The sequence below is a fragment of the Armigeres subalbatus genome, chromosome 1, assembly GCF_024139115.2.
Source record: "Armigeres subalbatus isolate Guangzhou_Male chromosome 1, GZ_Asu_2, whole genome shotgun sequence".
Classification (NCBI taxonomy): domain Eukaryota; kingdom Metazoa; phylum Arthropoda; class Insecta; order Diptera; family Culicidae; genus Armigeres; species Armigeres subalbatus.
In genome coordinates this window covers 257,751,635-257,767,436 of record NC_085139.1, presented here as the reverse complement: position 1 = coordinate 257,767,436, position 15,802 = coordinate 257,751,635, and the positions used below count along the sequence as shown (strand labels likewise).

At 39.9% G+C, this 15,802-nt stretch overlaps 1 protein-coding gene across 1 annotated transcript in view; it reads left to right on the top strand.

Annotated features, from left to right (window-relative positions):
* The first annotated feature begins 394 nt into the window (after nt 1-394).
* Nucleotides 395-15,802, top strand: part of LOC134213131 (anoctamin-5-like) — a 38,315-nt gene continuing 22,907 nt past the window's right edge. Inside the window, exon 1 of the mRNA XM_062691764.1 lies at nt 395-740. Within this exon, the coding sequence (XP_062547748.1) occupies nt 699-740 (42 nt within the window). The 5' untranslated portion in view covers nt 395-698. The remainder of the gene's footprint in view (nt 741-15,802) is intronic.

Genomic DNA, 15,802 nt, shown 5'->3' with positions numbered 1-15,802 from the left:
CTCGACGAATCATGTAAAACGGAGCAACTATGCAAAAATTTTGTAGAGGATTATTTTTTACACGGCCGTGTAAAAAAATCCGTGTAAAAATAGAATCGGGTGTAGAAGCTCAGAAATGGCAAACTATAAGTTAAGTTTGTTTCAACGGTTGATTCAAAGTAAAGCATTGTTTTGGACCATACTCAACCTAAACTTTTGGTGGAAGCAACATGAAATTTGTTTTCTCCGTGTTTCAAATTTTAATAGTTACCTGATAGAACTAGTCAAGTAGCTATCGGGTTCAAGATGGAAACGGTATGAAAATCCATTTCCAGTTCTAGCAATTGCTATGAGAAATATATGGAAAGACACATTAAGTAGGAGGAGAAATGGAACGGGCCTGGGATTGAACCCACGACTTTCTGCGTATGAGGCAGAAGTGATAGCCATATGACCACCAAGCCGGTTATCTAGATCTCCGAAATTGACCATCTTGTATAAAACAAAAACAACTGTCAAAATCGCGTCCAACAGTTATCAGTTTACTGCTTGGAAGCAAGGTTTGATAATCAGGCTCTGATTGTGACCAGCTACGAATGCGATTTACCGATTTACCGTCGTCAGACAAGTCGAATTACAATACAGTGAATGATACAGACTTTTGGCAAGTGGATTGATTTGTGAGTGATTTGTGGGAAGAAAGTGCTATAACTAACAATATGTGTAAAAACTGTAAAGAATTACACGATGATTGTGGTGGGGTTTGTATAGTTATTTTACTCTCCTATGTGTGCATGTTACATATAGTGGCTTTCGGATTTTGTTATCAGTTTTTCTGTTCAACTTTGAATTGAATGTTATTACGGGTAACAAAAGTAGATTCATCACATTGAATTCATGTCACATTTTCTTTTAAATAAAGTACCCCAGGTAAGTGAAACCTAAAAATGCTAGTTCAGCAAAATTGTTAACGCAAGAAAAAGGGTATTTTACTAAAATATGGGTTCTGATGGTTCCACTAGTCAAAAGTCTCTATAGTTCAGAACACGACGTATACACACCATTTTATGCCTCCACTTCGTACTGTTCATCGTAACTATTCTGAAGAATGTAGAAATAATGCTCATTTTATTTATGAATCGTCTTATTTTCAGATCATGGATGGAGGTTAGTTGCTTGTCGGAGTTTTGTTTTTGCAACAAGAAAGGGATTATAATGTTGGCTGATATGAACAACAAGATAACAGTCGATGTACTTTTGAATCAGTCATTGTATGGTTTTCCATAAGCTCGCTTTTGTACCACATATGTTTTAAAGCCTGTCCACGTTAAATTTCGGACACCCATCATACAATGCGATTTTTTAAAATTTTCACAAACCACCGAGAATATCAATTTACACGACAGATGAATCTCTCAGCTTTACGTGATGTTTTCAGCATGTTTTCATTCTCGTCCAAATTGATAAAATGGCTACACTTCAATTAGACATTGTCTAAGTGTCCGAAATTTAACGTGGACAGGCTTTAGGTCTCTTTTATCAACACTCAAATGAGCCAGTTTAAAGTTAATTTTTTTTTTCAAATTTTATGCAAAGGAAGTAGATTTTTCTTAGAAAAAGACGTGGATTCAACAGTTTTCCATAAATTACCTGTTGAGGACATGTAAGATGATTAAGCAGAATTTTATTTATTTATTACACTGCGCAACAAATTATGAAAAAAAAATTGCTTCAAGATGAATCCAAAAATTAATTGAGGTTTGAGGTCTCTAGTGACCCCAGGTGAAAGAATTTTTGAAAAAAATTGAAACGCGGCTTCAAAATCCAAGACGCAATTTTTTTTGGAATGTTCAAGTCAAGAGAAATTTCAAACGTTGCTGGTTGCAGAGACGATGATAAATATAGAGACACGCGGAGAAATTAGAAGTATATCTGGCTATCCGGCCAACTACCTAAATAATTGTTATGATTTTGGCAACGCGGAAATTAGAGTGTTCTTCGAGTGACTTATTCAAACAGGTGAACGGCATTTCGTTGGACTCTAAGAGAAGATTTTTTTTAATTCGTTTATTGGTTCTAAGTGATAAATAAAAATGCCATTAAAGTGTTCGGCATCTTTTTGTGAAAACAAACAGGATAGGGTTATGCGCTAATTCGTCCATGGCGCTAGTATCCGTCATATCAAATTCTAAATCACCAAATACTCGCGAATCGTAAACTAAAATAATGAACTAATCATCTGGCGAGATAGAAAAAGGTGTACACTACGATCTGCATTCATTTTAACTACATTCCGGTGTTACTTACTTGAAATACAGTTAAATTTAACTTTGCGACTGTGACTTTTGCATAATTTCCTACGTTATCCGTGCGACGAAGGAAAATCCAGTTCGTTCACTGCTGTAGAAGACGCACAACACCGTCACCAAAATCCACGTAATTCACTAATTTTCACCGCACTTTTCACATAAATTTCTCACTGCGCACTAAATAAAAGCAATGTTTATTGCTCAAGTCAATAATAATTGCAAAATAACTGCCGGAAGGCGTTTAAATGATCTGTTTTTTCAAACTTTGGAGCGTTTGAAATTTATTTTCTTCGTCGCCTTGTTTATAGTCGAAAAACGCGTTGCCAAACTGGCGGTTTGAACTGAAATAATCTTATGTTACACATCTGATAATACATCATGCAGTCAATAAAAGTGGGTTTTCAATTATTTTCCGCTAGTGTAATAAAAGAAAAGTCTTCCAAATAAATATTTTTCATACACACTCGTCATTCACACTAAAATTTTCCACTATTCCAAAAGTTTGAAACAGGAGAAATAATTTCATAACAGAAATCTGTTGGCAGCACTACCCACGTACATGTTAAGCATGTGTGTTAGTTGTTTGACAGACTGAGGCATTTAACTGAATGGCAGCACAATCGAAACCATTTTATGCGGTCGAAATGGCATTGCAATAGGAAATTTTTGTTAACGGGAACTGAAAATAAACTTTTAAGCTTGACTTTCAAAATTGACCGAAATGATAGTTATTCTGCATAAAGTCACAGATAAGTCGTCCAGTTATCCAAGAAATGGCTTGAGCTCAGGAACAAAGATTAAATCTTAAATTTTGCAGTCCTGTTTTAAGTATGGTACATACTCCTCGTGGTACAGAGAAATAATACGTAGATGATCAATTTTCCGGTTTCAAATATGGTACATGCTCTCTGTAGTACAAAGAACAGAATGCGTTCACAGCATATGTTCTTGGTCATCCAAGAAATCCCTGGAGTAAGGCCTTCCGATCTACACGCGTAACTGAAGATCAATTTTTCGGTTTCAAATACGGTACATGCTCTCTGTAGTACAAAGAACAGAATGCATTCACAGCATATGTTCTTGGTCATCCAAGACATCCCTGGAGTAAGGCCTTTTGATCTACACGCATAACTGAAGATCAATTTTCCGGTGTTAGTGTGTGTAGTCAAACAGCTCGTTGTCGCACGACGGCAATTGTAAGAAGAAGGAAGTGAGTCGTCTTCTGGCCCGTCAGCCGACGGTATAGACTGTGCGTATTGCAACAGACAGCGCAGCAGCTGAAAGTTTATCGGTTCTTGAAGTGTCACTGTTTGCTGCTGGTGCATTGCACACGCGTGTGAAGAAGAAAGAGGCAAAGTTTCCACCGCCGGCAGCGGTCATATGAGAGTGTGTGTGTAGTGAGACGTGGACAGCCGTCAACCGTGCACACCGAGGGTCAATTGATGACGGTCGATGCAGTTTTATGCCGACAGTGAATTGTCTGAATCAGCGGTCTGCAGCAGTGTGGCAGTCACACTCGTAATGTTCTGTGCTCGAAAGCGAGCGGTCGAAAATCGTCGTATCGACGGCGAATGATAAGCAGCAAAGAGGCCCATACCTCATCGCGTCGTAGTCCAGCAAGTGCGGCAGCAAAAGGCAGCGGTAGTAAGCGTAGGGTAGAATGATAAGGTAGGCCTAGATATTAAGAACACCCATGTAAATCGCAATGAATACAATATGCTAAGAGTAAACACATTCCCCATAGATTCTTATTGGCTGCCTGAGTATCTTACTGACATTGAGTGCGCTTTAGCCGGGCAAGAAAGAAAAAAGGGAATAGAGCTCGTTCACCCAATGAGTAGAGCATGGCACTTTTTCTACATAGTTGCATTTATATGATCTTTTAAGTAAATTTGTTGAAGTTTTGTGTCATTTATACGGCACGACGTCTGGTTAAAGGGAAAAACGTAACAATCCTCCATGAAGTTTTGCGCTTCTGAAGAAAAGGTTGAATGTATATCTACCGCTTCGAAGGATTGTGGACTTGTGCTGGACGAAATGGCGATCGACCAAAGTCTCTCATTTTGTTGTAACAATAAAAATACTTCGGCGACGTGACAGTTACGGGACAGACCGGAAGAGCTACACATGGGTTGATCTTCATGTTGGTACGAATCCATAGCAGATGGAAGCAAGTAGTGGCTTACTACTTCACAGGAAATTCAATTCCCGACGGATTCCTCAAAACGGTCATATGTGATATTGTTCAGAAGGCTGAAAATCTTGGACTTAAAGTACATTTCACCACTTCAGATTGTGGATCGAACAACATCAGAATGTGGAATGACTTTGGTTTAAAACACTCGAGAAATAATGTATTGGAGAGCAACGCACCGAAGCATCCTGTCAGAAGTAACGATAATTTCGAAATCCTACCAGATGCAACTCACGTGTTCAAAAGTTGCGTACAAGGGTGGGTAAAAAATCGGTTTGTTTTTCTACCCCAGGACGTAGTCGATGAAAATAATCTGACCACAAATGTAGCTGACGTTTTTCATCTTAAGGACCTAGTCGACTACGAGAAGGGAAAAGGTTTGAAAATGGCATCACGTTTGACATATCCAGCTTTCCACGCTCGCCATAATGGCGGCTGCTATAAATAAATCTGACAGTAACTGCTTCCGACGCTGACCTGTAATCGACGCTGGTCGTATCTATGCAACCATTTTCACATTGTTTATTTATTGTTATTGAAAAAGGCAAGACTTGAAGATAATGGAAAAAAATGTTGTAACAAGCTTTTAATATTTGAAAACTAATTCCAACTGTGCCAAAAATATGATATACATTTTTGTTTTAGGTTGAAGCTCGAGTTGAAGTAATTTTGCGATTCAACAGTTATTCCAATACGCATGGTGTGGCCCCTGTTGATGTGAAATTTTATGTTATCATACGATGGCTCCAAACTCAGACATGTCTAAATGCAGCACAAAACTGAGATTCTAAAGAAAAACATCAATTTAGGAGAAGCCTGATGATTAGCTAAATGCCGATGTGCAAGCAACTAAAATCACAAGACTCGGTAGTGCTAAGATCGGAGTGATAAACACTAACGTTGCGTTGTTTGTTTCAAGCTCAATAAATAGCCGCTTTCCATTCATCACAGTGCCGTTCAGATGATAATATTTTACTTTTCTTAGTTTCACCAATTAATTAAATTAAATAGAATACTATAAATCCCATTTCAATTTACGGACAGTAAATTGTAACAAAATCAGGAGCAAAATATAATAACCAATGAATACTTTCTTTAGCCATATTGACTAGCTTACGAATTTCTTAGAGCTATATACATGCCTAATCTGAGAGTTAAGAAATGATTATTATTGTAAAGGAAGTCATAAGCGCGATTAAGTTTAAGTAAGTTTAATAAGTTGATAATGAAATGCGAGGCATAGCCTGGCTGGATTATTTTTCATTGGGTTGATTGGTTCCCGTGAGATCGAACAGCTTTCCCTCTGGAGTGTTGGTAGTATAGTATATTCGGGTGGTTTAGCATGTTCTATGAACACGGAATCACGATATCAAAAGCTAATGGTTATCAAACACCTTAGGTCGGATACTGGTGATAAGCTCATAACACAATGAATGCGCATTAGTGGTCAGCGAAGGAAACATAACTAAACATAATCAAGAAAAATAACGAATGCTTAAACATATTGAAATTATATTCTAATTGAACATTAGTACTGATGACTGATGGTTAGGAATCATTATACAGCAAATCTCCACATCTACAGGAATCATACAGTGCGTACTTGAATTGTTGCTGTATGGGGGAACCACTTCAATCTAAAACGGTAAATGCAGATCATATATTTGCAAAAAAAAAATTAATTAGTTTTTAGTTATCAAAAGTTTGTTGGGAAAATTTCTTTTTTCGATTCTTGCCTTTTATAATAACAGTAAATAAACAATGTGAAAATGGTTGCTGAGATAGAACCAGCGTCGATTACAGGTCAGCGTCGGAAGCAGTTACTGTCAGATTTATTTATAGCAGTCGCCATTATGGCGAGCGTGGAAAGCTGGATAAGGAAGTGGATTTCCTTAGTGGAAACAAATTAGATGCTATGAAAGTAGCAAATTCCTATAAGCTAGTCAATCACGATATTGCCGCCGCATTGCGTTTTATGAGTGCAGAAACTGACAGAAAAGAGCTCCTAGCTACTGCTTTGTGGATTGAGACTGTTTGGCGTTGGTTCAAATTGATGACCTCAAGACAGTTTGAACTAGCTCTCAGTTTGCAAAAACCGGATGTCTACAAGCAAACTATTTCATTTCTTCGTTCATACCGCACATTTATTTTCAACTGTCGGGTTGGAATAAAAAAGCGGTGGAAACCATGGCAAGCTGCATCAATCTTGTGCACTAATTCTATTTTACGACTACAATACTTTTTCTTGTATGGCGAACGATATAAGGTGTTGTACATGGCCAGATTTACCCAGGACTGCGTGGAGAACATTTTTTCTTTACTTCGATTTAAGCAAAAGCGCCCCACGGCGCTACAGTTTAAAGATAATTTGAAACTTTTATCTGTTTCCCAATTTATGTCAGATATTCCAGGTGCGTCATATGAACACGAAGAACGACAATGGTTGGCGAATTTCAGTGGATGTGTTCGAAATCTCAATTCAGCGGATTCAATGATCGAGCCATCCTGTGATTTGCGTAATGTGGATGATATGATGGAAATCGAATATTCAAACAATGTGTTTGAAGATGTAATTTTGATAATTCTGAGCGAAACCAAATATATCACATAGGTGGATATATTTTGAACAGCGTTGCAAAGAATTTCACGGTGTGTGATTCTTGCTTTCTACCTTGTGTGAGTGAAACTCCCTTTATGAAGTCTTTTACGAAATTCACAATCCTGAAAGATTATACAGGGACTTCTTTAATTTACATAACTGAGTCGGTGTATTCGTTGTTCGTCGCCCTTGAGCGAATATTTCGTGAAAATATAGCAAGACTGCTCATCACCAATAATAATATTCCTGCTCATCTAGCAACACTAATGATGTCGCTAAAAATTCAAATTTTCGAAGAATGTCACGATATTCAAAGAAAGGTCATTGAGAGATTTATAACGTTTAGGCTCCGTATCTATAAGCCATACAAATCTAGAGAGCAGAGGTTCGATAGTCGATCTATGGCGTTATAGCTTTTTGACGTAAACTACGTCTAAGGGGAAGACTCAGATACAGGGTGTAAAACCGAAATTTCCAAATTCGAGACCGTCACGAAATTAGGATAGATTTCAAACGCTAATAGCGTCTTTATCTTTCGATGGATTTTCGACATTTGCTTATCAATCGATTCAGAAACTTTCCAGCAATTTGCCAATTCTATTGATACTATTGATTATCATCGTTAAACTATTGAAAATGTTGTTTCTTTCCAAGGCGGGTGAAAAGTTCAAGTCCGTTGATAATTCCCCGACACGGAGATCAGATTGCGGTAAGGGACGGGCCTTGTGATCCACTGCTTCGTTTTCCTGTGTATAAAAGCCCGTGTTTCGCGTGCGCGCGTCATTTTCATTCTGGATGTCACGGCGAGCGGACCAGGGCGTCCAGAAGCGGTCCCAGTGACAACGGCTTTTCGGTCGGTGGTGGTGGTGGCGGTCGTGGAAGCAGCAGCACATCATTTTCATCCGTGTCCCATCTTCGGCGGATCTGGCAATCGACGGCGTTCGTTGAGCCGAAACATCGGATGGCGGTCGCGCAGCCCAGTGGCTGCTGTTAATAAGGCACATAAGTGGCAATTAATCGGTTCTTCTCAGGACCATCATTATATTTGGGAGGAAGGTTAAGTTGAAATAATTTTCCTAAAGTGCAACCGTTAGGAAAATTGGAAAATTCTTCGGTGAAATTTTCTAGGGTAATTCGGAGTTGTATGATTTTAGTGATTGAGAATGTTGATATTAGACGAACTTTCTTCATAGAACAAAGCATAATTGTTTGGCATCGATAGCGGAATCATAGCATTAGTGCCGGTCCGAGCATAGGCTGTCATCGGAAGATTGCTACAGCAATTTATTCACTAATGTGGCGTTTGCAACGATTAGGATATTGTCGGCACAACATGAAATTTTCCGCGAGACTAATTTTGTATTTTTCCTGTTGATTGAAAAATAATCGGTTCCGAGATGAACTTTATTCAAAGCGCAACGCTAACGTTGGTAGTTGAATCCCAAGCAAGTATCGGAAGGAGACCATGCAAACAATTGATTCGCATTATGACTGAAAAAAATGTATGGCGTCAGTATTGATGTTTGCTACAGATTTTTTGACGTAAACTTCGTCTAAGGGGAAGACTCAGATACAGGGTTTAAAACGGAAATTTCCAAATTCGAGACTGTCAAAAAAATTAGGATAAATTTCCAACGCTAATAGCGTCTTTATTTTATTTTCGACAATTGCTTATCAATCGATTCGGAAACCCTTCAGCAATTTGCCAATTCTATTGATACAGGTAATCTTCGATATAACGTACCCCCGATATAACGTACACTCGATATAACGTTACTCGATATAGCGTACATTTTTCCCCGTTATAACGTACACTTTGAAAAATAATTTTAATTTGGATAGTTATTACAAAATCCTTCAAAAATGCCGTGAATACCAGGTCCCAACGCACCATCTGTTCGTTGATTTCAAGGCGGCATACGACAGTATAGACCGCGTAGAGCTATGGAAAATTATGGACGAGAACAGCTTCCCTGGGAAGCTTACCAGACTGATCAAAGCAACGGTGGATGGTGTGCAAAACTGTGTAAAGATTTCGGGCGAACACTCCAGTTCGTTCGAATCGCGCCGGGGACTAAGACAAGGTGATGGACTTTCGTAACTGTTGTTCAACATTGCGCTAGAAGGTGTCATGCGGAGAGCCGGGTGTAACAGCCGGGTACGATTTTCAACAGATCCAGTCAATTTATTTGCTTCGCGGATGACATGGACATTGTCGGCCGAACATTTGCAAAGGTGGCAGAACTGTACACCCGCCTGAAACGTGAAGCAACAAAAGTTGGACTGGTGGTGAATGCGTTAAAGACAAAGTACATGCTTGTGGGCGGAACCGAGCGCGACAGGGCCCGCCTGGGAAGCAGTGTTACGATAGACGGGGATACCTTCGAGGTGGTCGAGGAATTCGTCTACCTCGGATCCTTGCTAACGGCTGACAACAACGTTCGTCGTGAAATACGAAGGCGCATCATCTGTGGAAGTCGGGCCTACTACGGACTCCAGAAGAAACTGCGGTCGAAAAAGATTCGCCACCGCACCAAATGTGTCATGTACAAGACGTTAATAAGACCGGTAGTCCTCTACGGACATGAAACATGGACAATGCTCGAGGAGGACTTGCAAGCACTCGGAGTATTCGAGAGACGGGTGCTTAGGACCATCTTTGGCGGTGTGCAAGAAGACGGTGTGTGGCGGCGAAGAATGAACCATGAGCTCGCCCAGCTCTACGGCGAACCCAGTATCCAGAAGGTAGCTAAAGCCGGAAGGGTACGATGGGCAGGACATGTTGCAAGAATGCCGGACAGCAACCCTGCAAAGATGGTGTTCGCTTCCGATCCGGCAGGTACGAGGCGGCGTGGAGCGCAGCGAGCGAGATGGGCAGACCAGGTGCAGAACGACTTGGCGAGCGTGGGGCGTATCCGAGGATGGAGAGATGCGGCCTCGAACCGTGCATTGTGGCGTCAAATTGTTGATTCAGTGTTATCTGTTTAGATGTTAACTAAATAAATGAATGAAGTTATTACAAAATTATTTACTAAATTGTTATGATCATTTATGTAGGGATGGCATTGTTGTATGGATTCTAATGCTATCAGCTAGAGGCATTAATTACTGTTTTCCCCACATTTTTCATTATCCTCAGAATTCTCCCGAGGTATTGGATGATATTGAGTTAATGAGGTTTTAGGCATATTCTATGAACAAGTTGTTCTTTCGGAAAATGTACCAGTAATTTATTCTCAAATGGCTCTAAAAATTCCTTTGAAAATTACCCCAGGAATATCTTCGGCAATTCCCGGAGGGATTTCTTCAAAACATCATCCAGAAATAAATCCTTTGGAATTTCCCTTAGCCATTAGGTCAATACTTTCACATCGAATTCTTTCTTTAATTTCTTTCAAGAAAATCCTAAGACCTCTGGAAATTCCTGCAATAATTCTTTCGGAAATTCCTTGAGCAACACTTTTAGAAATTATCCTAGGAATTTCTCAAAAAATTCTAGAATAAAAGAAGCTCCTGGGGAATTTATAAACGAATTTGTAAGTTTTGGTTATGTTATGTGATGAGTGTTTCCGAGAAATTCTTGAAAATGTAGTCTAATGCGTTAGTTGTTTGTGAATGTCAGGTAAAACTCGTCTCTTAGGTTTTCCCAATACTTTAGCAACTGCAGTAGAGCAGGACATGATTAGCCTCCACCACCCTATAAGACGGCATCCAATCACTCACCATAGTCCTCCAACCCAACACCAGAGAGCCAGAAGTACCTTCGTTAAGTAGTCATTAAAGGGTGGCGTAATTGGGTTGATACTATGAAACGAGGGCAATGGCCTGAAAAGGAGGTCATGACCCTGGGATGCGGTCACTATTCCAAAGTATTTTGAAGCAAACGGATGTTACAAAGTTCTTCGAAAAGAATGAATTTTAAGAATTACCTCAGAATCTACCTCATGAGTTCATTCGGAATTCAAAACTTTGAAACGATTGTTTTAAGCTCTTAGCAACCAACAGCTTAAGCGCCACTCTCTATCTTGAGAGGCTGCTGATGCGGTTCGAGATGCCCGGCTTGAGGCTCTCTTCTGGGCGGGTAATAATGCTCAAACGCAAAAATCTCACTCAGCAATTACGAAGGGCAAACCAAAGTGGAATTATCTATTTTTAATCAAAGGCAAAGCAAATTACAAACTCATGAGCAATTAAAGATAACTAGCAAAAATATTCCCGATCACCCTGAATGAAAGCCACAACTCTTAGAACCAAATAATGTCTATTGTCTACAGTCTATACGCGTATATTAAGTATTTTCGGTACTTAAATCTAAGGTGACGTCACACTATTTACAATTTTAAATTCTTCGAGCTCAATATTGATATTCTGACCTGTTTCGATGGGTTGCTGTCTACCCCGGGGGTTTAGGTTGCCTCTTCTTATCTGATCCAACGACGATCGAGGCTCGACAGGGTACTTCGAAAGCCTGGTCACACGTTTTCCACTAACTTACACTCGTCTTCCCCAGGGTCCGCTTCAACAGGTTGGGGAACCACTGTTGACGCCAGCAGCGGGCTTAAGTCGGGATATCAACCGGCAGCGGTATGTGGATTGCCGATGCAAAGGAGCTTCTCGCCGTACACTGGCTTTGGATTTGAGCACACGCTTTCACGGTGTAAGCTCCGGGTTGGCTTCGGGTCTGTGGAGAGTTTCGTGATGGACGAGGGTTGGTTTGGTTCGCATGTCGTGTGGCGCGAATGGCGAATATGAGATGGTGAGGGCTCACGGGTACCACAGGGCCGTATTCTAGGGTGTTGGTTTCGACCTCGTGTGGATGTAGGTCACTCCTGGACTCGTGCTGGTTTCCACCTCGTGTGGATGTAGGTCACTCCTGGACTCGCACCCACGTTGAACAGTGGGCGTAATCTGTTCAACGGTCAAAACTAAATTATGTGCACCAATACCAAAAAGCAGAAGAAATCTTACCCAAAGGGCTGGAATTTTAATCCACACTACAAATCGCTTTTGTTGCCGGGTAACTCGCTTTATAAAACTTTAAGAACAATTTATGATGGACTTCCCTTAATCGTTTACATTAAATTACCTAATAATGCAACAGAATGTCGCACAGCGATTCCGTATAGAATGCCCTTTTTTCACTATCAGGTTTAACTAGATTTTTAATCATGAGCACGTGTTTGGCTTTTTTTTTGTCACTAGACAACGGATCGTATGGTACACATCCAACACTATCGACTTTCCAAGTTGATGGCCTACACTCGATTAAAATATTAAAACCCCGGAATAGCTATTCTTCTGCTCACACAAAGCCTATAGCCTTGGAGACTCATGAATTTGCTTTTCGCTAATACGCTCAATTTATTGGGGCTACCTAGACTTCATACGCGGTAATCTTTTGTATGTTGGTTCTTTTTTCCCATCTTTTGCAAAATTTAGTTATCCCCTCTTAATCGTAATGAGATCATCACGGAGCTCACCGACAGTTCACGCGCGAGCTTCTCAGGAGTCTCTCAATATACGGAGAGATGACGAAAACCATGGAGCGAGAGCATGAAACATTCCAAACATCTCCTGTTCTTTATACAGTGAATTCACAATGTGCTTACAACTTCTTCCTGGAATTCTTTAGGAAATTTTTCGTATCATTCATTTAGAAATATATTCACGAATTCCTTTCGAACATTATCCGGAAATACCTTCTGAAACTCCTTTAGAAATATTTTGGAAATTACGGAAAATATTTTGGTAATTCTTTCGGATATTCTTTCAAAAATTCCTGTGGGGATTCGTTCTGGAATTACTTTACAAATTCCTTCGGAAAATTATTAAGGTTTCGAAAATTCGCTTGGGCATTTCTTTGAAAGTTGCATTAGATTTTTTTAGGAATTTCTTTAGGAGTTCCCTCAGGAATTCACAGGAATCCACAGGAAATCCCTATGGAGATTCTTTCGAAAATACCTTAAGAAATTTCTTCAGAAACTCCTGTTAGCGTCGAACTTAATTTCTAAATTGAAAAAAGACGTTAACAAAAATAAAATAAAAAATTGAGATTTTCTAAAAAGTCCTCCAGAAATTCATTTAGAACTTACTCCAGCAATTTTTTCAGATCTTTCTGCAGAAAATTAACTCTTTCAGAAATTTCTTCGGTAGTTCCCCTGGAGTTTTCTTTAGAATTTCTAAAATTTCTTTAAACATTTCTGAGGAAATTCCTTTAGGATGTTTTTCGGTAATACCTGCGAAAAATCCTGCGGAGAATTCTTTTGATTTTTTAGGCATTCCTTTGGGAAATGCCGTTTGGAATTTCTTGGCAAATCCCTTTAGGAAATCTTTGACTTTTTCGTTGAAAATTCCATCAAAAATTCCTTCAAACATTCTGTTGAAAATACCTTCAAGGAAGTATTAACATTTCTGGAAGAATACATCCAACAAAATATCGGATAGAATTCAGGTATTTTGTATGGTTTAATTGAAGAAAAGAATTCTTAAAGGAATCTCTGAAAAAATTATCAAAGGAATTCCCTATGAAAAGATCATAAAATTCTCCAGACTTTTATTCAGAAACTTTTCTAGAAATTCCATCGGAAATTTCGAATAAAATTGATCAAAATTACCGTGATAACAGATTTTTTTTCTGAATATTGTTGGTGTATATAATTAAATATCTATGACAATATTCAATTTGGCGAGTCACGTGCCATACCGTGTCCAAGTTTAAATCCACTAAAGATCGCGGATACTCAATAAATGAAACAAACGGTGCAAAGAAAAGCAAGCCTTGTGTTTCCAGTGCCTCTTAGCCTTTTATTTTATATAGAAATAAAATGACGAATACAATTCTTCGGGTCATTTTTTATAGCAACGAACAAGTTTGTAGGAATTGTTCACAAGAAAAGCTGTTTCACACTGCTAGCTGAGCCTTATATAAAAAAATAATATTCGCCCATAAAGTACATGATAGTACAACATTTAAGTAGTGTAAAATAAGGATGATTACTCATGCTTCGATATAACGTACAATTCGATATAACGTACAAACTTGAAATCGATATGTACGTTAAATCAAAGTTTACCTGTGCTATTGATTATCATTAATGCTTAATTTTTTTCCAACACAAATATGATTTTGAAAAAGTATCACCGGCGCGTGCTAACTCGCAATCTACATGCTGATACATTTTCAGTGACATCAAACAACTGAAAACCGAAATACGCCACTCCAAAATTACGAGGTGACAATGTTAGAAAGAGTCAAAAGATAGGAAAAATAACACGGTGTGTAGTGCCTCCCCGAGTCACCTGAGCCACTTTCATTAATGGTAGCCGATCGTTAGTACTTCATATCAAATATCATATCATATCATTGCATATCAAAGAATATTGTGGCCAAATTTCATAAAATTTGGTCAACAAAAACCCCCCTGACAATAATAGAACAAAACCTGCCAAAGCCGTCATTCCTCCTACATCATACAAGAAAATTTAAACTGAGCGCTGCTAATGTCAATGACGACGACCGCGCAACCCACACCATCGCCGGGAATAAAATTTCCGGTAGGAGCTCCGCCGATGCCGAAGGTGGTACCTCGGTCTGCTCTCCGCGACATCTCGAACGAAATGGCTCGCGCGCGCGAAAGAGCTGCTTTCTTGTAATCAATTAAGTTGAACCTGTAGCCACGCCCCTTTGAGGGGTGTGTGACGTTTACACAATATTTGCAGCCATACCGGACAACAAAGCCATGAGCCATCTTTATTGATTATAAGAAAACTGCTCTCCCGCGCGCGCGTGGCCCATTCCAGTTCGAGACAGCAGCACGTACGGACGTGTTTTTTGTTCGCGCATTTTGACGTTAACTACGTCTAAGGGGAAGCCTCGGATACAGGGTGCAAAATGAAAATTTCCAAATTGGGGACCGTCACGAAATCATGTAATATTTCAAACGGTAATGGTGACTTTATCTTTCGACGGATTTTCGAGATTTTGTTATTAATAGATTCGGAAATTTTCCACCAATTTGCTAATTGTATTAAAAATATTCATTATCAACGGCAAACTATTAAAAATGTTATTTCTTTTCAAACCGGGTGAAAAATTCAATTCCGTTCATAAATCCCCAACACGGACATCAGATTGCAGTAAGGTACGGGCCTTTTGATCCACTGCTTCGTTTTTCGTGTGTATAAAAAGCCCCGTGTTTCGCGTGCGCGCGTCTCAACATTCCAGTTCGAGACAGCAACACGTACGGACGTGTTTTTTTGCTCGCGCATTTTTTCGAAGTGTTTTTTCTCGTTCGTTCGCTGTTTACGTTTTCGCTTCGTCGCGTTGGCGTTATTTTCTCCCGGACCCGTCATGGGAGACTCGGTGGCCGATTCGGTCGCTGGAAAAGTGTCTAAGCGCACTGCTCCAAGCAGCTTTTGCAGAGCAACGTGTTCTCTCCGTTGCCGCTTGATGACGCCGGCAATCTGCCGAAAAGAGGAAGAAGCAGCAATCGCAGCTGCCGCAGGTGCAACCGGAGCGGAAGGAGAAGTGCCCGCCTGTGTTTGTGAAGGGCGATCCGCCGGATTTACGCCCAAAATTCGCCAGCTGATCGCTAAGGGGCTGAAATGTACTTTTCGGCTCTGCAGCGAGGGCGTGAAAGTGATGCCGGCCAACCGGGACCATCATCAATCCGTCGTGGAGTTCCTCGAGGTCCACAAGTATGAGTACTACACTCATGACCA